Source organism: Bufo gargarizans, chromosome 1, assembly GCF_014858855.1.
Source record: "Bufo gargarizans isolate SCDJY-AF-19 chromosome 1, ASM1485885v1, whole genome shotgun sequence".
NCBI lineage: Eukaryota > Metazoa > Chordata > Amphibia > Anura > Bufonidae > Bufo > Bufo gargarizans.
In genome coordinates this window covers 694,627,235-694,652,451 of record NC_058080.1, presented here as the reverse complement: position 1 = coordinate 694,652,451, position 25,217 = coordinate 694,627,235, and the positions used below count along the sequence as shown (strand labels likewise).

The following is a 25,217-nucleotide window of genomic DNA, read 5'->3' as shown; positions in this document are numbered from 1 at the left end:
GTCTGTGAACCTATTTTAAGTCCTTGGATTCCCTCATCTTGTCTGATGGCCTGAATAAAGGTCTCCAGACACAATATAAATAGGGTTGGTGACAAAGGACAGCCCTGGCGGGTCCCATTTCTAATATCAAAGTGAGGTGTGAGATTCCCATTGACACGTACCCTCGCCGTGGGTGAGGAGTACAGAGACAGCACAGCGGCCACAAACTGAGAAGGAAAGCCAAACCTATACAGAGTAGCTTCCATTAACTACCAATCTACCCTATCAAAAGCCTTCTCGGCATCGGTACTCAGGAATGTGAGCCCCTTCCCGTGAGATAAGGCGTACTGCTTAGCCTGTATTACCCGAAATGTGCTGTCTCTGCACTCCCTGCCTCCCACAAACCCTGACTGCTCTGGTGAGATTAGATTTTTGAGCATGGGCGCGGCCCTACGAGCTAGGATCTTGGCCCATATTTTGATATCTGCATTAAGCAGTGATATTGGTCTATAGCTAGCCGGCATGACTGGGTCGTTACCCGGTTTGGGCAGCACTGTAATATGGGCTTCCAGTGACTGTTTGGGCAGAGGTACTCCTTGTAATAGGGCATTAAAAAGGGAGACCAGGCGAGGGCCTAGCGTAGGAAGGAATTTTCTATAGTAAGCAACCGTTAAACCATCTGGTCCCGGGATTTTACCTTTAGGAATACTTATTAGGACTTTCTCTATCTCTCCTAATGTTATAGGGGCCGTTAATTGTTCAGTATCTCCTCCCGATAATTCCGGTAGATTGAGATTTTTTAAGTAGGCCTTCATCTTATCGCTCCTGGCCTGGCAGTCCTCTATGGGTTCATTTTTCCTTATATTATATAAATCATGGTAATATGTTGTAAACACCTTGGAAATCTCATTTGCATCCGTAGTTAACGAACCGTCGGTTTTTCTCATTTGTTTGATAAACGCCTGTTCTGTTCTCTTTTTAATCATTGCCGGGAGGATTTTACTCCCTCTATTCCCATGTATATAATGCTTTTGTTTGACTCTTAAATACGCTTTAGCGGATTTATTATTAAGAAGCGATTTCAGATCTTGCCTAAGAGTAACTAGCGATTCAAAATCCTTTACTGCTAGCGATTGTTTGTGTACTCTTTCTAGTTGAGAGATTTTTAATAGTAAGTCCGTCAACCGTTCCATACGTTCTTTCTTGAGGTGCGATCCTAAAGCTATGAACTCTCCCCGTATCACCGCCTTATGCGCCTCCCATACTATAGTAGGTGATGTGGCTGAGGACTCGTTTATATCGAAATAATCTTTCAGTTTCTCTGAGATACCTTCTACATGTTTTTGTGTATCCATTAACGTATGGTTTATTCTCCACGACCATTCCTTCCCTGATATCCCAGGAATCGTAATGGCACAATGCATCATGGCGTGGTCGGATGTTGTTGTGTTATCTATATCAGCTGATTTGACTAAGGTTAAATGTTGTTCTGGGATAAGAAGGTAGTCAAGCCTTTGGTAAGACTTGTGCGGATTTGAATAGAAGGTATAGTCCCTTCTATCCCCATGAATTGATCGCCATACATCAACTACATGTAGGTCTCTCAGACGCGTTTTCAGGGATTTAAGCGCTTTGAAGGAGATAACCGATCTCTGGGAGGAAGAATCTAATAGTGGATTTAAAGCCAAATTAAAATCGCCTCCTATGAACAACCAGCCAGTAGAGAATGCGGATATCTTGTCCAAAGTCTCCATCAGCCAGCTCACCGGTTTAAGATTAAGAACCCTCTCAGCCCAATTGGATAACTACCAATGGCAACTGAACACCCGACTGCCATCTGGTATCCCAATAACAAATTGGGTTAGATTCAGGTATACAAGATTTCAACCGCTTAATAGTCTAGAAACCTCTTGCTTAACCTTAAAGGGTTTTAAACCTAGTACAAGACAAATTGTGCCTAAAAATAAAGGTGTTGTAAGCAATATGAGAAGACAATATCACTTCAAACAGCGAATAGACACGAGGTAGAGCGGTAGGAAGGCCTACCAGGCATAGCCCGACAACTCGTCTATCAAGAGTTCAAGTGTCCATTTCCCTGTACACTGCTTTCTTGTTCCGTCCCACCCGTTGTTGCTTCGGTTTAATCCAGGGCGAAACTTTAGGTAATGGCGGCAGTTTTTCCTCTGATGCTACTGGCAGCCATGAGGGAACCTCAACAGGAGCTATGTCCGTCATATCCCAGAATGGTATCAAATCGGCAGGGGTACGTATAGTGAACCGGCGATTCCCTGCTGAGATCAGGAGGCCAAAGGGAAATAGCCACCGATACGGAATCTTTGCAGAGCGCAGTACATCAGTCAGCGGTTTTAGCAGCCTTCTCTTTTGAAGTGTAGAGGCCGCTAAGTCCTGAAAAATTTGCACGCTCCTGCCTTGTAGTGATATCTCTTTTTTCTCCCTTGCCTTTTGTAAAATATCCTCTGTGTCTCTGTAGCTTAGTAATCCACATATTATGTCTCTGGGGTTTTCAGATGACCCTGGTTTAGGTCTAAGTGCCCTATGCACTCTCTCAATTGTAATGACTTTGGCTCTATCAGGGCCCAGCAGGAAAATGAAAAGTGAGTCCATCACTGTAAACAAATCCTCACTGACCTCAGATTCAGGAAACCCTCTAACTCTTATATTGCACCTTCGATTCCTGTTTTCCTAGTCCTCCATCTGAAGCAGTAAGCTGTTCATGGCTCTGGTGTGCGAGCCTAGGGAGCTTTTGACCGCTAAGTTGAAGGTAATTATGGCGTCTTGTGTTTGCTCCAGCGCCTCCACTCTGTTCCCAATATGGCGGACCTCTGCTTTTATAGTGGTTAAATCAGCAGCTATCGGAGCTAAAGCCCTTTGCAGGGCGCATTCTAAGAAGTCACGAGTGAGAGCTGTCGGATCGTCCCCCATATGTGGTCTGCTCACCTCAGCCAAGACTTTACACGCCGCTGCAGAGCCAGCATCTCCTGCTCCTTCCTCCTCTTCCCCTCGTTTCGGCGCCATCTTACAAGGACGCGAGGTTGTCTGAGGTGCCGGCTTCTGCAAGTACTTCTCCATGTCGGAGTGCTGTGGGAGATCCCTCTTTTGTTCCGCTATGGCTCTGGTTGAGTCTTTAGGTTGAATCTTCATCCCGCAGGTCGGGTGGTGCTTAGACTAGTGCTGAGAAAGGTTCTAGTGGCAGGAGCTCTGTTCTCAAGCAGCCGCCATCGAGCTCGGTCAGCCAGAGAGGGCACTTTTAATGGGGAATTTACTTTTACATTCTGCATTTCATCTGACAGTTTATTTTCTTCAGTGAATACAGTGGAGAAAAAAATATTTAATAGCTTTGCTTTTTCCTCATCGCTCTCTGCAACTCCCCCCTTATCACTCTGTAAAGGGCAGACACCTTCAGATTTGTACTTTTTACCATTTATATAATTGGAGAACATTTTAGGGTTAGTTTTGCTCTCTTTGGCAATAATTCTCTCGGTCTCTAGTTTGGCCGCTTTTATTTGTTTTTTACATATTCAATGTTTTGCCATATAGTTATATTATTGTTTCAGTGCTTCCTCACTACCCTCCTGTTTTAGTGATTTAAATGCTTTCTTTTTGTCATTTATTGCTTTCTTTACAGTTCTATTTATCCACATTGGTTTCTTATTGTTCCTTAACCTTTTATTCCCATAAGGTATGTACCTCTCACAGTTAGATTTTAGGATGCTTTTAAAAATATCCTATTTTGTGGCTGTATTTTATTTTTGAGGACTTTGTCCCAGTTAGTTAGACCTATGGCCTCTCGTAGTTGGCTAAATTTAGCTTTTTTGATGTTTGGCATTTTTGTTCCTCCCTGAAGAAACACACGTTTGAATGATAATTGGGAGGTTATTACTTTATGGTCAATATTTCCCAGGTGTCCCCCAACCTGCGCGTCTGTTGTTCTGTCAGGTCTATTGGTTAATACTAAGTCTGGTATGGCCGTCCCTCTAATCGGGTCCTGAACCAGTTGGGAAAAGTAATTGTATTAGGTTATTGCCAAGAACCTGTTTCCTTTATGAGATGTACAGGTTTCAGTTTCCCAGTCTATATCTGGGTAGTTTAAGTCCCCCATAATAACGACCTCATTATGATCTGCCACCTCGTCTATCTTGTTTAGTAGTAGATTTTCTGTGGACTCTGGTATATTAGCTGGTTTATAATAAACTCCTATTAATAATTTATTATTGTTTTTGCCTCCATGTATTTCTACCCACAGTGACTCCACATGTTCATGTCCCTCACTTATATCGTCTCGGACTGTGGGCTTTAGACAGGACTTTACAGAAAGGCAGACCCCTCCTCCTCTCCGGTTTTGGCGATACTTTCTAAACAGACTGTAACCCTGTACATTAACCACCCAGTCATAGCTATCATCCAGCCATGTCTCAGTTATTCCCACTATGTCATAGTTCTCCTCACACATCACTAATTCCAGTTCCCCAGTTTTATTATTCAGGCTTCTGGCATTAGTATACATACATTTAAGAGGTTTATGTATACTTTTTACCCTACACCTTTCCTTCTGAACTGTTCTAGTCCCTCCATCCATTCCTCCCCCAGTCCCATTACCTTGCCCCCGGTCTCTATCTGCACTATATTCCCCTCCTATAATGTAGTTACCCTCCCCCCCAGTCCCTAGTTTAAACACTCCTCTAACCTTCTAGCCATCTTCTACCACAACACAACTGCCCCTTCCCCATTGAGGTGCAGCCCATCCCTACGATAGAGCCTGTAGCTGAGAGAGAAGTCGGCCAAGTTCTCCAGGAGCCCAAACCCCTCCTTCCTACACCAGTTCTTGAGCCACTTGTTAACCTCCCTAATCTCCCGCTGCCTTTCTTGTGTGGCTTGTGGTACTGGGAGTATTTTGGAAAATACTACCTATGAGGTCCTTTCCCTAAGCTTTTGACCTAAATCCCTAAAATCTTTTTTAAGGGGACGCTTCACCTACCTCTAACTTTGTCATTGGTTCCGATATGGACCATGACCTCTGGATCTTCTTCAGCCCCTCCCAGTAATCTGTCAACTCGATTTGCGATGTGTCAAACTCGAGCACCAGGAAGTCAACACACCGTTCGACGATCCCAGTCTTTGTCACAGATTGCCCTATCTGTACCCCTAATAATTGAGTCTCCCACTACCAGCACCTGTCTGGCCTGCCCTGCTCTCCTGGTCCACTGCTTACTGGAGCCGACATTCCCCTGACTGGCAGAGGAATAGTCCGGCTGCAGCAGTGCTCTCTCTGAACTGACATCCCCCTCATCTGCCAACCTTGCAAACTTATTGGGGTGTGTCAGATAAGGGCTAGCCTCCCTGGCACTCTTCCCTCTACCCTGCTTTCTAACTGTTACACAGCTAGCTACCTCACTTTCCTCAGCCTCCTCGCTACCACCCTCTCCCCCACCTACCCCAAAGAGTGCTTGCTCAGTGAGCAGCAAACTCTTTTCCAAATTGTCAACGCCTCTCAGTGTTGAAACTCGCCCGTTTAGATACTCGATGTGTGATTCCAAACGGGCAATTTGCTCACATTTTAAACAAATATATGCACCCTCAAATGGCTGTTCCAGGACTGCATACATCAGACAAGATGTGCACTGGACTGCGCTGTCAATAATGGAACACATACTAAATGGGGATTACGCAAGAAAGAGAAAAATACAATACAGTGCCGTGATAAGAAACTGACTTACTGTAGTCCCCTCCTAACGTCCCTGAATTTGAAGTCACGTAATCTAAAGTCACACACGCAATACAAACACACTTCAAATCAAACATGCAAACTTTCACAAACTTGCGTTATTTGCCTGCTTGTATAAATGGAGCTCTTAAACCAGTCTGCTTTTTTTCCTCTGGATTCAAAGTGCTTGGTTATTTTCTACAACCCCATAGAAATGAAGGGAGGGCGGCTGCGCATGCACAATGCTTCATCCACCACTTTCAGGGCTCCGTTTAGGAGATAGGTGAAGGTCCCAGCTGACATGGACTCAATCATTAGATGCCATGCTCATAAGTGATTAAGGCATCTAAGTCTTCTAAAATAGAGAAAATGCATGAATCACACATCCACATGCCATTGATGTATTGCTGTTAAGCATCATATATAAACATGAACATGAGGCACTTAACATATGTTTTGATCAAAATGCATAGGCCCACTCACCATGTCAAGGTGTCCTCCTTTGAGTGGGTCCCTACATTAAATTGGCACCACACCACATGACGACCACTGCTGCCACAACACAGGACCCACAGTCAGCACGGCTAAAACTTAAGCCCACATTGCAGTTTACAGGTTACAGTGTCCTGTAAACATTACTGGTGATCTCAACTATTCACTGAAGGCTCCTTCTCTTATTTCCATTGCAATGTTCTGCAGGCTATATGATTGCAGGAGCAAGACTCCCTCTCCACCTGCATCAAATGTACTATCCACCTACTGCACCAGGCCTGCACCAGTACTCACCTATGTTGGAGAGAAAGGAGTAAGTACACTCAAGCTGTTTTAGGAAAGACGGTGCCAGTTGGGTGCTTTATAAAGCTCCACCTACTGTCTCCATGAGCGGGTGATGTACTAGCCACATCACCTGAGTCTAGGGTGGCCAGACGTCCGGTTTTAGGCCGGACAGTCCGGTTTTCAGGCTCCCTGTCCTCCGTCCGGCGCAGTACCTGGACGGACATAGGGATGTCCACCTTTTCAGTAGCTCACACTCAGACAGCAGCACTGCGCTGTCTGAGAGTGAGCTGCAGCAACTGACCAAGGCTTCTCTCACCAGTCAGTCACTAGAGCCACAGACATGGCTCCCTGTGGCTGACTGAGGGGGAGAAAAGTGCCCCGGCTGCCCTCACCTTCCATTCACAAAGTTCTTCCGTCTCCTCCCCCGCGTTTTTCCCAACCAATGGTGGGGGGGGGGCGTGGCTTCAATTATACGGGCGTGGCTTCATGTGGTTTGGGGGCGTGGTTTGGGTCATTGTGGGGGTGGTTTGGGGCATTTGTGGGGGTGGTTTGGGCCAGTCCAGCTTTCCAGGGTGAAGCCAGTGGCCACCCTACCTGAGTCCTGGCTGTTCTCCTATTGTGACGAACTGCGACCGCCGCGGCCACAATACGTCACGAAACCGTCACAGCGCCCCTAGTGGTCAATCCGCAAACAGGCCTCCCAGCCACTTTCAGCACACCGACAGTCTAACTTGAGTCCGTACAGTCAATAGGCTGAAAGCGCAGGGAGTGGACCGCCGACCGACCGCAAGTAAGCGTGTGACGAACTGGACCGGAACTACACACAGGGTAGTTTAACTGCCACCACCTTGCAATTTATGGGAGCAAGGAACCCACTATCTAGATAACACAACCGAGTAGCTTTCCCTTCGGAGAGGCTAGGGTAAGTTTTTGCAGTGTTTGAAAACAGGCATATGGCTAGAGAAATGACTGGGAGGTCATTTATTATATATCTATATACAATACAAATTATCACGATGCACAGTAATTATTAACACAATAATCAAGGAAAGTATAGTCCAATAAACAAAAGGGAGAAAAGAAAGAAAATACTTAGTTTCCGCAGAAAAGATGTCAGTTGGTGAAATAGTCCGTTGCAGGGATAAAGTCCAAGAAGCCTTTGTCCAGTGTAATATGCCTACAGCCCACAGGTTCTCTGGCTGAGGCCATTTTCAGGTGTTGTTAAAGTGGAGAACTCTTTTAGCAGATTCTAGGTCTTTGTTATAAAGGGTCCCAGAATCAAGGCGGGGAATTGAGAGTCCGCCTGCTGGGCAGGCTGTATTCCTGAGGTGAATGTCAGTTCTGAAATATGGCATGTGCCATATCGTGGGATGTCTCCGCTGTACACAAGTAACAAGCACATATTCACATTCCCCACAAAATATGGAGTTCAGGGATACCAAATATTACTATTATAACTGGTTCTATGATGGGGTAACACCATAACTTTACCTGGGTACATCTTAGAGTTACGTTTGTCCTATGTAAACGTCCAGTGAATTCTGAGTGACACGATGATGTAATTTTTACGTCCGTAAGATGCATGGGCTCTCTTAAAAAGGTAAAAATCATATCTCAGATTCATGTTGCAGTCTGGGAAACCTTGGTGCCGGCCTGTCTGCAGCAAGCTAGCTTACAGACCCCTTATGGCAGCGACACCAAATGTCTCCCCCCCAGGTACAGTCTTCACACCTAGCTGTGATATCTCTGCAGACAGGGAAGTTCTTTTGTCAACCTGAGGAAGCCAGCTGTAATTGCGTTATCTGCTGGGCATCTATTGACTGACTTGAACAAAAGGGCTATGTTGTTCTCTGGGTACAACAGAAGGACAGAAGGAGACGCTCTGAATAATCAAATTGTAGGTTCTGGGGCCTAGGGAAATAATTACTGTTTAATAGACCTACTGATCAATAAGGCAGAGTAATATTGATAATATTGGGAGGACAGTTCAATATTCTCGCGGATCATCCGTGACACCTATTATCTGCTATATGCTCGGAGAGAGAAGAATGGCGTTGAAGCTGCTCACACATTTTAACCCCTGTCTGCTCCATGCTATAAATTTAGGACAGTGCAAGTAGGTAGTTCATGCACAGCGCCATACATTTGTGGCACTTTGATAGCATGGGTTCAGGAGTTCTGTCTGCGTTATTACTTTCTGGTGCCAGCTGTATTATGCAACTGACAAACTGCTGCCACTGCTGGGATCGGAGTTAACTCTTACCCAGCAGTTTAACCCATTAGATGCCAAAATCAATGCTGACCCCGGCATCTAAGTGGCTAGAATGGCAGGGAGGTGCGTCTCTCACACCTGTGCCCTCCCCTGACGAGATTGTGGGCTGTTTAGAGGCAGGGGCGGATTAAGTGCATGATGGGACCGGGGCTGTCTACCCAACTCTGGCCCCTCCCTCCATTTTAGCTTTTTTTTTTTCTGTATGAAGAGGCTGCGGTGCTTTGTGTGCGCCACAGTCTCTTCCTAGGCCATATGGCATCACATTCATCGTTCACATGGCCGAGTAATTAGGGCTGAGCTGCAATACCAAGCACAGTGCTATCAAATTAACAGTGCTGTGCTTGGTAATGAGAAAAGAGGCTGCGGCCCTCACTGGAACATCACGGTCTCCTCAAACAGCTGATTGGCACTAGTGCCAGGATTCGGACCCCCACCAATCTCATATTGATGACCTTGGCCCCTAAACTGAAAAATTTAGGAGCCAAATTACATTTTTAGTTGCCAAATTTAAAATACATAAATTAGAATAAAAAAAAACTTGGAGGAGAAGATGAGACGCAGCTTACAGTAGTGAGCCAGCACTACATATAGTAGAATACAGCACCTCTTACTTCCAGTGACATCTCCTGTCATGTAGATTTTCTCTTTCCTCTTCTCCTCCATTTGACCCAGACCACCATGACTAACTCTTTCAGCCACATCTCGTTTCTACAGAGTTTGTTGCACAGATTTCTTAGATTTCTCATAATTGGGGTCATTTATCAAACTGGTGTAAAGTACAACTGGCTTAGTTGCCCATAGAAACCACTTAGATTTCACCTTGAAATGTAGTGTCGTTTTTACAGGGATTGCCCACTTTGGACAATAATTTTTGTTACAAAGGTATGTAGCAGCACGGTGGCTCAGTGGTTAGCAGTGTTGCCTTGCAGCACTGGGGTCCTGGGTTTGAATCTGACCACAGACAACATCTGCATGGTTCCCTGTAGTGCCTCTCTAGGAGAAATGAAGCATTACATTGTGTCCATTGAAATGAATGTGTCTTTCTCCATACCCTAATTGGGTATTTGAAAAACAAAAGTCTTCTAAACTTGATAACTCTTTTCGTTATTGCTTCAGATCTCTCTATCTGTTTGCCTTAAAGCAGGCATGCTCAACCTGCGGCCCCCAGCTGTTGCAAAACTACAACTCCCAGCATACCCGAACAGCCTACAGCAGGGCATTGTGGGAGTTGTAGTTTTACAACAGCTGGAGGGCCACAGGTTGAGCATGCCTGCCTTAAAGGGGTTATCTTAGAGCAGGAACACCTTATAAGTGCAGACTGTCACCCGCGCTCCAGTTCTTGAGTTGAGCTCCTGTCTCCGCTCACTGTACCGGCAATGTGACGTGCCATCTACATGCACATCACTGCTGCCAGCCAATCAATGGCCTTAGTGGTGTTCTACATCCAGAGGTGTCCTACTGCATAACACATACCTGCTTGGCTTAGGATATTCGGAAGGAACAGCTATCAGATGACAGCTATGGCTGTAGTAGACAAAACAATGCATAGTATTACAATAGTAATGAAAGCGCTAATTACTTAAGAGTGAAGCATTTCTTTATTTGATCTTCACAGTGACACGTTTCCACATTGCAGAGTGTTTTTCAGTAGATACAACCGACTCAGGGAAGAAATTACTCTGCAAATCTTTGGTGCGTGCAAAATCAACCTGTATAATGCTGTTACAGTGCATTGGTTGATATCGTTGCAGATTACAGACAGTATGAACATCGTATACAATGGCAACATCATTTCACCCATTAAGGCCAGTTCACAGCAATCCTCACAAAAAGCTAAGAAACACTGAGCATAACCGATCTACTACTGGCACTGATTGACATCGCATCATACAGTTTATTCTCAATCAGGGCTCCATTCAGATTTATGCAGGCCTCTGAGCTCAAATCTCCCGTACACCAGCTTGTTCAGTGTCTATAGAGCGTGTGCAGTGTGCTCTAGGATTTGCAAGTTGGGAAATTTCGGACTTTTTCTATTTTTATAAGATAGGTAATTTTTGGCAGAAGGAGCTCTGTGTTTCTGATACAGAACTCGAAAAGTTCAAAAATGTTTGGCCTCAGCCCTTTCCCTCTTTCCGGTTTGTAAATTTTCTTCACTCCACCTGTACGCCATTGCTGTCTGCCGTCTTTTCCATTGCTGGACTCCGTCTTGCATATCCATTGCCATCTTCATCCAGTTTACTGTCATCTATCGGTCAGTTTATTATTCTGGATTTGTTGCCTTTTAATCTGATGCTTTTCTATAACTATTCTTCAGACACCATCTGTTTGTTGCATAATTCTTTTCTACTCAAGTCGTGGCAGTACCTGAGTACCAAGAACCATAGCTCTAAATGCAAAAATTACAAAATGTACACTATATATATATATATATATATATATATATATATATATATATATATATATATAAAATGAAAAAATAGAGCAGCACTCCAAAGTAGCAGTAAAAAAATGGTATCTTTATTACCCCTGTGTTGACGTGACGTTTTGGCTCCAACCTGAAGCCTTTCTCAAGATTGAGAAAGGCTTCAGGTTGGACCCGAAACGTTGCGTCACCAATGGGTGAATAAAGATACAATTTTTTTACTGCTACTTTGGAGTGCTGCTCTATTTTTTCATTATACATTTGGGTAAGCTTGTCCCTTTGAGCTAGCACCCATTTTTATTTTTTGTGGTTGGTGCTGCCATATTTTTACCATATATATATATATATATATATATATATATATATATATATAAAATTAAATTGTTGGCCAGAATTTAGGTATAGGGGGTGTAGCAGTAGCAGTCACACTCAAACCCTGGTTCCTGGGGGGGAGGCTTTGCTAATAATAAAAGGGACAGGAGCTTTAAATTATGACTCACGTGGATGCTTAGTGGATGAGGGCAGAATCTCCCCCCCTCTTAATGTCTAAAATCATTAAGAAAAAGCACATACTCTATATATGTAGTACCCCAGAGCGGGCACTACCATTCCTACAACCTGCTATTGTCGCTAATGCCCAACCAGCGTGTGACACCATTATGTCTTTTGTTTCCAGGTCTGTTCGTAAAGTGCTATGTAACTGTTATTTATTATATTTTATGCACTGTGCCTGGTTTACCAGTAAGTGGCAGTCTGTCTGGCAATGAGCTATAGGTAGAATGCAACTAACCATTCCATTCTCTCCCCCTCCTTGGAGGAGTGGACTCGCCCACGTCTTCTAAGGTGAGGGGTGTCTTGAGGGGTGTTGAGAGTTAGTTGAGTCTGAGTCTGAGAAGTAGTGCAGTCTTGGCCTAGAAGTCCAACAGGAAGCACAGCAGGCAACCTGTGGAAATCTGTAGCTGTAGTCAAATCAGCCCCTGCCCAGGGGTTGTAAAAGTTGTAGCTGAGACATGACAGTCTATCAAAGTGTGGTCAGAAGCATGCTGGGCACTGGGACTGCTATCAGTGGCATGTAGCCAAGATGAAAGAGGCCCCTTACAAGATACCAGACAAGAGGGAGAGTTCAGCACAGAGGTAATAGAAGAAAGAACCCAGTTCACCGGCCAGTGCACTCTAAAACCTGCTGGGGCCACAAGCTACTGTGATTCTGTATGAGCTGCTACCTGTTTATGCCAGTATTGAGTAAATCAGCTCAACTTATATCCAAATCTGGACCTTACTCATTTCAGTTCCTGCCAATTATGAACTTTCTGTGCAGCCGCTATGCCGTCTGACGTTGGAGCACCAGATCCAGGTAGAAGCACCGTGACACCCCTCACACCACCACTTCGCGAACTAACCCTGGAACAAGTAGAGCTGCCTGGGATGGTCTCATTTGCCTTCCTGATACGGGCTTATTAGACAGTTTTTCATGTGATACCTAAATGACAGCAGTTTAGTAATGCCCACTGTACAATGTGACATCCTAGTACCATGGAACATGATATATATTATAATACACATTGTTTAGGTAAGTAGGTTACAAAATGTGACTTGGAAAACAACAGCCTGACGTTATGTTTCCTTATACATGAATGTTCTTCACAGGCCTCCCTCTCAGTATACAGATACAGGCAGGAGAACTAATGGAGTAATGACAATGACCCTTCTAGAGCCCTCAGTGAGTCCAAACTGATGGAGTCACAGGAAGGGTAGAAAATACAAGCTTGTAGCACCAACTACAGTCACACCTAGCAATCTGCATAATAACATGCATTGATTCATGTGTGTACTGAAAGGGACAGCTCTTCAGGCACCAGAGTAACATGGAAATAAATGAGGAAGAGCCTAACAAGAAGGTTGGAGAAGAAGAAAGGACTCTCGGCATGACTCTCTTACTGCCAAATTAATCAGATCTTTGTATGAATGCCTTTAGTTTTGAACAGACCACCGCTAGTCTCATTCAGACCACCAATGGTGCATAGCGTTATCTGTCCGGGGTTTGTGGGCTCCACCATCCTATGAATATTTCATCGACCAGGGCTGGTATAAGTTCATGAAGGTTTATCTTACCAGAACACAATGCATGCAGTACCGGATTTACATTTCAAGAAGCTGTAGGCGCAGAGTGTTTGGAGCCTTATACTCTGCACCGCAAGTCGGTCACGCCATAGGTCTTGTAAAGGTAAAATATTTGCATACAGTAAAGCAGGACACTGTCTGCAGCGTCCTTTTCACAACACCTAGCGACTTTTCTGGCCTCTCCCATGTATCTCCCAGACGTCCTCCTCTGATCCACACAACATGGCAAACGTAGCTTCCAACCGTTCCGATTTGTGTGAAAAACAGAACTTAAAGTGACTGAGCTTATACAACTATACCCAAAGTGGGTGTTTCTTTGAGTTTTGTGTGAAGTGGCTAAAAAAGTCCTATGAAAGGAGATTTAAATATTGTAAAATGAGCAGTAAGTGGTTAATAAACATATATGTACAAATCAATTACACATGTAATTTTATCTCCCCTTTCTCCTAGGGCCACCAATAGACAAAAGCCTACAATGTCCATAGATCCAAATCCATTTCTGGTGGTATGTGTAATCTGTTTCTCAAAACTATAATTGCAAAAAAAACTAAGGGATTATTTTATCACTTCCTCTCTCACTAGTTCACCATGAAAAATCCTGAGACAACGTTCAAGTATTTGCAGAATATGGATTGAGAATGATGGCTCCTCATTCTTCCATCTTTTTTTTCAGAGGTCTTTTGAAGAAGCCGAGCTGAAAAATGTACAAAAATGCAAAAGTTGAGGATGCAAATACCTGGCTATTACCGGCGCATGTAGCATATATTATTACTTGCACATTCTGCAACTTTTCACAAGTTAATTTTTTTAAGGGGTGTTTACTGTCAAGTATAAAGCTCATAAAGCCCATCACTTCCCACAGATGGTGGCCATCACCGTTGCAGGCTCACACCTATTCTTAAAGGGCATCTGTCAGCAGATTTGTACCTACTGTATGAAAGTGGCTGACCTGTTGCATGTGCACTTGGCAGCTGAAGGCATCGGGGGTATTGCCGTTACATCTAAAGGCTCTGCTCTCTTTGCAACTGATGCGACCTCTGTTGATTGATAGAGCCAGGTAGTTAAACGTCCTCACACTTGGCCCCGTCAATCAAAGTGGAGAAGGGGGAGAGAACAGAGACTCTAGGTGTAATGGCAACACCCCTGCTGCTCCTAGAGGCTCATTTGCATATTTTAAAACATAATTTTTCTCAGCAATGCGGCACATATAAACATGGGGCCAACACAGATGCAACTATAGTGCTGGATAGAGCGCATACGTCAGTGTTTAGGGATGAATTTCAGGAACTCCTAAAGACTGCCCATGCCAATTAGGATGCTAATGAGACTCTCTGGATTAAAGACCAACTCCACATCTGGATTGGAGACCAACTCCACATTTTTTGAGTGATGGGATAGGTTGTACTGTAAATTTTACAACATATTTGTTGCACGCCTCTGTTTAATGACGTAAATGGCTTTGTAAATGTGGGCCAGCATGTGGTTGTTATAACAGTGCATACAGTATACATACTTACAGTAGATTAATACTTACTTTCCACATTGCAAATATGATGAGAGCTAGTATGAGAAGTCCGATAATTATACTCAGTGGAATGACCCAGATGGGCACCTTGCCATGCTCCAGCTCCTTAGAGAGTTTAATCATTGTCTGCAATGATTAAAGGAGTCCATTCAGGTTCATATAGCAAGTCAAGACAAGTTTTTACTTTAACCGCTTAAGGACCGGGAAAATTGTTTGCATTTTTGTTTTTTCCTCCCCACCTTCTTTTCATAACTTTTTACATTTTCTGTTCACATAGCCAATGGTGAAGCAGGGAACAGTCACCTCTCGTTGGTCGGTGTCCTCCCCCACAGACAGGTGCAATGCAGCGATGTCAATGACCTGATGAGCTAAGCAGGAACAGCACAAGCTCCATGTGCTCCATTGATCTGGGGAATGGGGCTAGGTATAAAGGAAGCACTAAGGGGGCATTCTTACTGTGAAGGGGCACTAAGGCTGGTTTCATCGCATTGAACTCGCAGTGTTTGTCTGCGGAAGCTCCCGTACTGACCTCCCTAGCTTTGATTATATTGATTTATGATGCTATCTAACCCTTACAGTTCTGGAATATATTGTAATATGACATAATGCTATCAGGGTTATACAATACACTCCAGAACTCTAAGATTACATAGCATCATAAATCAGTATAATGCTATGTGACCCCATCAGTGCTAGGAAGGTCAGTACGGGAGCTTCCGCAGACACACAATGCGAGTTTAATGCAATGAACTCGCTCGTGTGAAACTAGCCTATAAGGACATAACTAATTTGCTTAGGCACTAAGAAGGTATCATTACTCAGAAATAATCACTGTGTGAAGACACTATTACAGTGTCACACAAAGAGGGCCCTGTCAAGTGTGTGGGACAAGAAGCAGTGTCTAAGCAGGATTTGGCATGTATGGAGAGAAACTTGGTGGGGCTATAGGTGTGGTTTAACATAAAAATAATGCCCCCATTTCTTGCTGTTAAAGTTGGGAGGTATGTATCTATTTCAGGGGTTTTAGCTGCAAGTACTACCTTCAAATACTACATTAAGTACAGTGAAGAGATATTGCAGGAGATAGTCAGGAGGTAGGCTGGAAGGTGGAAACAATACAAAAAAAGGTAAGATTTGTTTGATTTAAATTTACAATTTTTTTTTTTTTTTTTGCTCCTCTTTAAAATGGCAGACTTGGTTCAGTGCAGGAATTGTTGTGCATTTATTTCATGTTCCACTCTTTGGAGATTCGGATGCTGTCAGATCTGTAGACAGTTCTCCTTACTGCAGCAGGAAATTGCATTTTTGAAATCTGAGATATTTAAATTATCTGTTAAACAAACTCCAGCTAGGACTGCTGCAATGCCACTGCCACAGAGGACCCCCAGAAATGGAAGATGGGTTACTGTAGGTTCTGGAAGACTTAGAGTGGTGGATAGAAGACATGTCCCACAGTCGGTGGTTCTCCATAATTCATTTGCAGCACTCTCATAATGTAAGGACAACATGGATATGGAATCAAGCACAGAGGGTGAGAAACCATCGACTCCTATGTCTAATGTATGCAAGACTGCAGCCAAGGACAAAAAAGATAAAGTGAAGTCTCAAAGGAAGCAGCTGTTGCTGGGTGATTCAATCATAAGAAGTGTGGAGCTTAAAGAAAATGGTTTTGTGAGATGTCTCCCTGGGGCTACTGCTAGAAGAGATAGAAGACGTATTATTAATATTGTTAAGCAAGCAAAGCAGGGAGGGGACGTGGATGTTCTTGTCCATCTAGGGACAAATGACCTGGCTTGCAATGAAGTGTCAGAGGTGAAAAAATCTTTTATCACACTTGGTAATGACGTACAGGATTTTGCATCCACCATTTCATTTTCTGAAGTTCTGCCTGTGCATAATGTTCAGAATAATAGGCAGAGGCGCATAAAGGAGTTCAACATATGGCTTGGTAAATGGTGTCAAGAGCAAGGATTTGGCTTTGTTTCTCATGATAGCTCTACTTGGAATAGAAAGGAACTGTACAAAAAAGATGGTTTGCATCTTTCTCTCAAAGGAACAAATGTACTTAGTGAACAACTCCAAGAATTTGCGAAAGAGTATTTAAACTAGGAAGGGGGGGGGGGGGGCAAAAGAGTGAAAATAAAAGACTCCAATTGCCCCCCGAAACAATGCCAGAACAGGTCAGAAGCACAGAGGTTAAGAAATGATAAGCTCAGAGTCCTGTCTACAAATGCTCGCAGTTTAGGTAAAAAAATCAATGAACTTGGGTCAATAATGGCATCTGAGAATGTAGATTTAGTGGCTGTTACGGAGACATGGTTTAATGAAAGAAATGACTGGGACATAACCATACCAGGGTACTCTTTATACAGAAGAGACAGAGAAGGCAAGAAAGGAGGAGGATTGGCCCTGTATGTGAAAGATAGCATTAAATCTAACCTAATACAAGTTGGTGAGGCCAACATAGAGTCAGTTTGGGTTACGTTGCAGTTTGCTAATCATGCAGTAACTCGTGTAGGTGTGATATATAGACCACCTGGTCAAGTTAAAGAACTAGATGATCTACTAGTTGAAGAAATAGCTAAAATGACAATGAAAGGAGAAGTTATCATTATGGGAGATTTCAATCTCCCAGATATAAACTGGAAAACCAAAATAGCAAGTTCTACCAGGAGTACAGATATTCTAAATTGCCTACTGGGGTTATCCCTACAACAAATGTGTAACGGTCAGCAGAGGAAGAGACCGTAGAGCAGGACTCAAGTACAGTGCAGCAGACAAGGAGGCTGAAGTAGAAACCGGCTTTATTAAAAGAGAACTCTAACTGCCGGAGAAGCAGATTTACAATATGAACAGCTTGGGAATTCACAATAAAGATAATGGAAATTTGCATAAAGAACACAAATGAATCACAAACACAAGTACAGACAATAGCAGGCTACTCTCTTCTAGGTAGTCCTATCTGTCCCCGCTACCCGGGGTGCACCTCTACGGTGCACTAAACTAAATCCTATTCCACTATGCCCTAGCTCAGGTTAGCATCAGTGCACTCACAGTTCGGTGTCTGCACATGCAGGCAGGTACAGTCTGGGTCCCGATCTGGTTGCTTGCTTGCTTGCTTCAGCGTGGCTCAGCTCTGGCCTCTCTTTGTAGTCTCTGTAACTCTGTAACTTTGTAGTCTCTGTTAGAGATAATCAGCAGCTCTGGACGTGTAATCAGGCAGGGCCTGGAATTCACTCACAGTTCCTCTGGTAAGTGCCTCACACTACAGCAGACAGCACACAGATACTGTGTCACAGCAGGCAGGGAGAAATCACTCTAATCTTCCCTGTGGATCTCCCTCTCAGTGCACAGCGTCCTTCTTCCTGTGTACTCAGACACCTTCAGCCCAGGCTCTCTGCTCAGCCCGGGAAAAAAACTTAACTCCTTGTCCTCTGGAAACAACTCCTCTCACTGTCCTACTCAGCCACAGTGGCCTCTGGTGGCTGGAGGGAAACATGACAGTCTACTATATATATATGTGTTGGAAATGTTGCTGGATGATCAGGGCTGCCTCTTACATGCCTCCCCACTTAAAGGTGGCCGTCCTCGGCCTTGCTATATAGTCCATAGAAATAATGGTTAATGTAAATTTTTATACAGCAGTACAACATTGTCCACAATACATACAGGTGGACCAAATGAACTCATCAGCAGCGTACCTGTTTGGTGGAACCCCTGCAGTAAGCCTACTGGATCTCCGGAGGTCCTGGCTATCTGTTATGACCTGACTCTCTCCACTAGGAACTGCCAGTCTGGATTCATCCACCACAATAGGAGGTTCGGGTGTGTCCGAGGGCCCCTCTCCATTACGGGCTGGCAATGGTTCTGTGACAGTGCCTTCATCACCTGTAACCTGGGAGGCTTCTTCAGTGTTGGGAGCAGTCCACCAGTCTTCACCATAATCTCCATCAGAGATAACAAGTTCTGAGTATGGGGCAGGAGGAGGTGTCCTCTGAACAGGTGCGGGATCTTTGGACCGGCATGGCCGTAACATATTCCTATGTAGAGTCCATGAAGCAAATTCCTCATTCTCAACCTGCACTTCATAGACCGGACCATTAGGGTACACTCTCTTGATCACTTTATACGGCTGTACTTCCCAACGCTCACTCAACTTGCCTCTGGGACGTTTCTCTCGTACCAGTACCCGATCCCCAGGCTGCAATGGAACCTCCTGAACTGGAGGACGGTCTGTATGAGCTCTCTCCTGTAACCGCTGACCTGCCAACCGGCGAATGGTCTGGAGACGCCGACGGTGTTCTTTCACCCATGAGGTGGTTGATCGCTCTATTAGGTCTTCTGGCTGTTCTAGGTTTAATTCCACGATCTCTCGACCAGCCCTACCGAACAGTAACATGTATGGGGTGTAACCGGTGGTGGTGTGGACACGATTATTGTAAGCCCAGACTAATTCTGGCAGGTAGTCAGGCCAGTGTGCCCTCTTGTCTTCCTCTAGCGTCCTCAGCATTTGCAGCAATGTGCGGTTAAAGCGCTCACAGGCTCCGTTTCCTTGGGGATGATAAGGAGTTGTCCTTGATTTTTCAATGCCGTACAGTCGATGTAGCTCTTCCATCACTTTTCCTTGAAAGCACGCCCCTTGATCTGAATGGATCCGCTTTGGACACCCATAGACCCGAATGAAGTCTTGACAAATGGCTCGTGCAGCGGACTCGGCCGTCTGGTCCCGAGTTGGGGTGACTACTGCAAACTTGGAGAAGTGGTCGATCATGACCAGGCAATACTGTGGACCTCTTGACGATTGTCCCACAAGAAGATAGTCTATCATCAACACTTCCAGCGGTTCTGTGGTCTGGATGGACTGTAGGGGTGCTCTCTGTTCTGTACTCTTCGTGAGTTCACACACTCGACACTGTCGGCAAACTTCTTCAACTGTGGCCTCCAGTCGCGGACAATACACATAACGCTGCAGCCACTGGTATGTCTTGACTGGCCCGAAGTGAGCTCCAAACTCATGAGCCTCTTTGGCTATCTCCCGTGCCATTCTTCTGGGTATCACTACCTGCCACCTCGCCTCTAGGTCGGCAGGCTGTTGCCACTTGCGGAACAAAACAGCTCCATGCACTTCCAGTCTGTCCCATTGATGTAGAACGGACTTCATCTCGGCATCCAGATCAGTCCTTTCTTCTTTGTTGGGTTTCCTGCACTGGGTTACCCAGCTTTTCATTTGCTGCAGTCCAATGTCTTCATCTTGCAATCTGCCCCATTCTTCATTAGTTCTCCCCAATGCTTTGGGTAGCTTACGGGCCTCCCCACTTGTCTGGGCCGCGACTGTTGGGGGAGCGAACTTGCGGAAGTCAGGAGTTTCATCTTCTTCCTTTTGTTCATCCATATCCCCTACTGGAGTTTCAAAAGTAACCCTCGAGAGACCATCAGCATTAGTGTTCTCTGTAGCGGAGCGGTAGCGAATTGAGAAGTCATACTTTGCGAGGCGAGCCGCCCAGCGTTGCTCCAGGGCTCCCAACTTGGCCGTACCCAGATGGGCCAGGGGATTGTTATCCGTCCGTACGAAGATCTTAGCTCCTGTCAGATATCCTGCAAATTTCTCCGTCATAGCCCACACCAGGGCAAGGAGTTCCAGCCGGAAGGAACTGTAGTTATGGGGGTTTCGCTCCGTATCTCGCAAGGATCTACTGGCATAAGCGATCACTCTCTCATGTCCATCCTGTACCTGCGACAGGACTGCCCCAAGTCCGTAGAGGCTGCCATCAGTAGCTAAGATGAATGGTTTATCAAAATCGGCATAAGCCAAGATGGGGGCCGATGTCAGGGCTTCTTTCAGGGCCTGGAAGGCCTCTTCCTGTTTCTGTCCCCAGGGGATACTTTGGCCCTTGGGTTGCCCAGCCGTTCCTCTCAACAACTCATTCAGAGGGCCCGCTATTTTTGCGTAGTCTTTGATGAACCGCCGGTAGTACCCAGTCAGTCCCAGGAAGGCCTTCAACTCACGCAGTGTTCTCGGCACTAGCCATTGTCGTATTGCAGCCACTTTGTCTTGGGATGGTAGCACTCCGTCTTGGGACACCTTATGGCCCAGGTACTCGATCTCCCTCTTGAAGAGATGACACTTCTTTGGCTTTACCTTCAGGCCATGGGATCGCAGTCGCTCGAGTACCTGCCCTAGCCGATTCAAGTGTTCTTGAAAAGTAGCAGAGTATACGATGATATCGTCTAGGTATATCAGAGTGGCTTCAAAATTCAGGTCTCCCAGGCATCTCTCCATCAGCCGCTGGAAGGTTCCAGGGGCATTAGTCAGTCCGAATGGCATCCTGTTGAATTCAAATAACCCCATGGGGAGTATGAATGCTGTCTTTGCCTTGTCCTGCTCAGCCACTGGTACTTGCCAGTACCCACTTGCTAGATCCAGGGTGGAGAAGTATTTGGCTCGTCCTAGAGCCGTCAGAGACTCCTCGATGCGTGGCAGAGGATATGAGTCTCGCGCAGTGCAAGCATTCAACCGCCGGTAATCCACACAAAATCGAATAGTGCCGTCCTTCTTCTTGACAAGCACCACTGGGGCTGCCCAAGGGCTCTGGCTTCCCCGCACCACTCCGGAATCTATCATCTGTTTCAATAGCGTCTTCACTTCCTGGTACAACTTGGGCGGAATCTGTCGATATCTCTCCCGAATTGGTGGAGTGTCCCCCGTCGGTATCTCATGTGTGATAGCATTCGTGCAGCCAAAGTCATCGGCGTGGCGGGCAAACGCAGCCTGATTCTCCCACAGCATGGTTTCAACTGCTCGCTGTTGGTCTAAACTGAGAGCCTTAACATCTATCTCCATTTGATCCAAGATGGTTCCCCCATTCCATTCTGGGGTCGGCGCCTCTTCTGCACTGGCAGTAACTGCCAGGGTCCAACCAGCATCCCCTACCGGAGCTAGAGTCACTTCTCTCTGACTCAGGATTTCTCCCTGATGTAGGTACACACGAGCCAGTTCCACCCCTGGCGTCAAGGGCACTTCTAGATATCCTACATTCACAGCTCTTATGGGTACTCGTCCATTCTGGACCACTCCCAGTGTCCGGGCCACCAGGACGTCCTGACCCAGCTCTCCTAGGCCTGTTGGTTCAACGAACACCTCCATGCCTTCAAGATTACGGAAAGTTCCCACGGGTAACGTCAGCACGGTCTCCCGACCAGGGGGAAGGGTGAAGGTAGCCTTTCCTGGCGCTCGGATCATTCCCACCGCCTGGTGTGCTGGTACACTTTTCTGTGTTCCACAAAAACGGATTAGCCGTTGAAATGCTTTCTGGGTAGGTTTGTGCGGGGTGGCTTGTTTCCAGTAACCCGGCCCCCGTTTGGTGAACATGATCTGATCCAATTCTCGCAGGATATTCATGCCCATTATCACCGGCACATCTTCTTTGAACGTTTCGGGGACCAACAAGATACCTTTCCGCCCCACTTCCTGTCCACACAGCCGTACATTCATCCACACGACCCCTGTGACAGGAATCTGTTGTTGGTTAGCCGCTGTAACCCGGACCAGTGTCTCTCGTTCTGGCTTGGCCAGCGCTTTAAAGTAACGGTAGAAGAATGACTCGGGCATAGTTGTCACCTGAGACCCAGTATCCACTAAGCAGTCGACAGGAACACCTTCGAACTCAGCTCGTATAGTGGGGCACCCTGCGACCAGGTGTTCGGAGCTTTGCTGGGTAACTTGGCTCTCCACCTCCCCTGCAGTACGCCCCACTACTGCAGGGGTCGGTAGTTTAACGGCGGCTCTTGGCGTCCAGCTGGATTATTCCGACACTCTCTGGCAAAATGTCCTAGATCTCCACACCGCCAACACTGTGCCCCTTGACAGCCCACTTTTAGCCTGCGAGTGGGAGGTGCCCTCAGAGCTTGGCTGGATGGCCCCACTGAAGGGTAATGAGGGGCTTGATGGTATGGTAAACTAGCATAAGGGCATTCGGGTGTAGGAACCCACGGAGTCGCCTGATAGGTTTGTTGTCGGGCTGGATAGGCAGCCTCAGTAGTATGGCGCGACTCTATCCGTTTCTCCAGGTGTGTCAACTTTTCGTGCATGGCACTCAGGGAGCTCTGCAAGTCTTGTACCACTCTGACCAGGGCTTCCTCATTTCTTGTAACCCCGGGGGGTGTAACGGTCTGGGTCCGTATTACTCCAGAAGCATAGCCGTCTTCTTTGTTTCGCGTCACGGCCTCTGCCAAAATTTGTCGAAAGGTTAGGGTAGGGTCTACTCTGACTCGTTCCCGCAGAGCCTGTTTCAGGGGATTGCTGTAGAGCCCCAGAATAAATTGTTCCCGCAGTATCCGGTCTATGGGTCCCATGCCAGTAACCCCATCTGCCTCTTTTTTTTGTACCTCGGCCAACACTTCCTGTAGGGCTGTAGCGTACTGAGAGACACCTTCGTCTTCCCGTTGAATCCGGTAAAAAAACTTTGCCCGGAGGTGCCCTGCACTGGCTGTTTCCCCATATATTTCTTCCAGGAATCTCACCATCTCTTGCAATGTATTGCGCGTGGCTTCTGGTTGTAGGAGAACATTTCTTCGGGCCTCACCCTCGAGAGCGGCCAAAGCAATTTCTACTTGTAGTTCTGGGCTGACATTGTAAATCCTAACAGCACTCTGTAACCTTGTCACCCAGTCTGACAGTGTCATGTTCTGGCCATCAAATTTGGGTAGCAAGTTGAACAACGTGCCAATAGGAAGGGCCCTTGCAAGGGTTCCACCATTGCCTGAGGTACTCACATTAACATCATGCACATTGCCTTCAGCCGCCTCCATCTCTGTGACTGTACCCTGCTCGCAGCGCCACTTGTAACGGTCAGCAGAGGAAGAGACCGTAGAGCAGGACTCAAGTACAGTGCAGCAGACAAGGAGGCTGAAGTAGAAACCGGCTTTATTAAAAGAGAACTCTAACTGCCGGAGAAGCAGATTTACAATATGAACAGCTTGGGAATTCACAATAAAGATAATGGAAATTTGCATAAAGAACACAAATGAATCACAAACACAAGTACAGACAATAGCAGGCTACTCTCTTCTAGGTAGTCCTATCTGTCCCCGCTACCCGGGGTGCACCTCTACGGTGCACTAAACTAAATCCTATTCCACTATGCCCTAGCTCAGGTTAGCATCAGTGCACTCACAGTTCGGTGTCTGCACATGCAGGCAGGTACAGTCTGGGTCCCGATCTGGTTGCTTGCTTGCTTGCTTCAGCGTGGCTCAGCTCTGGCCTCTCTTTGTAGTCTCTGTAACTCTGGTTAGAGATAATCAGCAGCTCTGGACGTGTAATCAGGCAGGGCCTGGAATTCACTCACAGTTCCTCTGGTAAGTGCCTCACACTACAGCAGACAGCACACAGATACTGTGTCACAGCAGGCAGGGAGAAATCACTCTAATCTTCCCTGTGGATCTCCCTCTCAGTGCACAGCGTCCTTCTTCCTGTGTACTCAGACACCTTCAGCCCAGGCTCTCTGCTCAGCCCGGGAAAAAAACTTAACTCCTTGTCCTCTGGAAACAACTCCTCTCACTGTCCTACTCAGCCACAGTGGCCTCTGGTGGCTGGAGGGAAACATGACAGTCTGCTATATATATATGTGTTGGAAATGTTGCTGGATGATCAGGGCTGCCTCTTACAAATGGTTGAGGAGCCAACCCGGAGGGAGGCCATTTTGGATTTGGTATTCACAAATGGGGATTCGGTATATGATGTCATTGTAGGCGAAACCTTGGGATCTAGTGATCACCAGTCAGTGTGGTTTAATATAAGAACTGTGAAAGAGTCCCACCACACAAAAACAAAAGTTATAGATTTTAGAAAAACAGACTTTTCAAAAATGAAATTAGTCATAAATGAGTCCTTATAAGACTGGAACGGATTACATGGAGTCCAGGAGAAATGGGACTACTTAAAAGGTGCATTATTGAAGGCAACAGAAAATTGCATTAGACTTGTCAGTAAAAGCAAAAAAAGGAAGAGACCACTGTGCTACTCAGCAGAAGTGGCCCAAATCATTAAAAATAAAAAGCTAGCATTTTGTAATTATAAAAAAAAAACAGAGCAATGAAGATAAGGAAATCTACAAGATTAGGCAGAAAGAGGCCAAGCAAGTTATAAGAACTTCTAAAGCGCAGGCAGAAGAAAAACTAGCTCAGTCTATGAAAAAAGGGGATAAGACATTCTTCAGATATATAAATGAAAAAAGGAAATTAAAACAAGGAATAACTAAATTAAAAACAAAGGACGGAAGGTATGTAGAAGAGAATAAAGGGCTAGACGACTGCCTTAATGAATACTTCTGTTCAGTTTTTACAAAAGAAAAAGAAGGAGAAGGACCTCCACTAGAAAGGATGACTAATAAATCGTTTGATG

General features: G+C 45.6%; 1 protein-coding gene across 1 annotated transcript in view; it reads right to left on the bottom strand.

The window, feature by feature from the left end:
- Positions 1–11,421: 11,421 nt before the first annotated feature.
- Positions 11,422–25,217, bottom strand: part of ITGA1 (integrin subunit alpha 1) — a 276,177-nt gene continuing 262,381 nt past the window's right edge. The window contains exons 29-30 of the mRNA XM_044276225.1: positions 14,828–14,944; positions 11,422–13,987 (exon numbers count right to left, since the gene is read on the bottom strand). Of these exons, the coding sequence (XP_044132160.1) occupies positions 13,943–13,987; positions 14,828–14,944 (162 nt within the window). The 3' untranslated portion in view covers positions 11,422–13,942. The remainder of the gene's footprint in view (positions 13,988–14,827; positions 14,945–25,217) is intronic.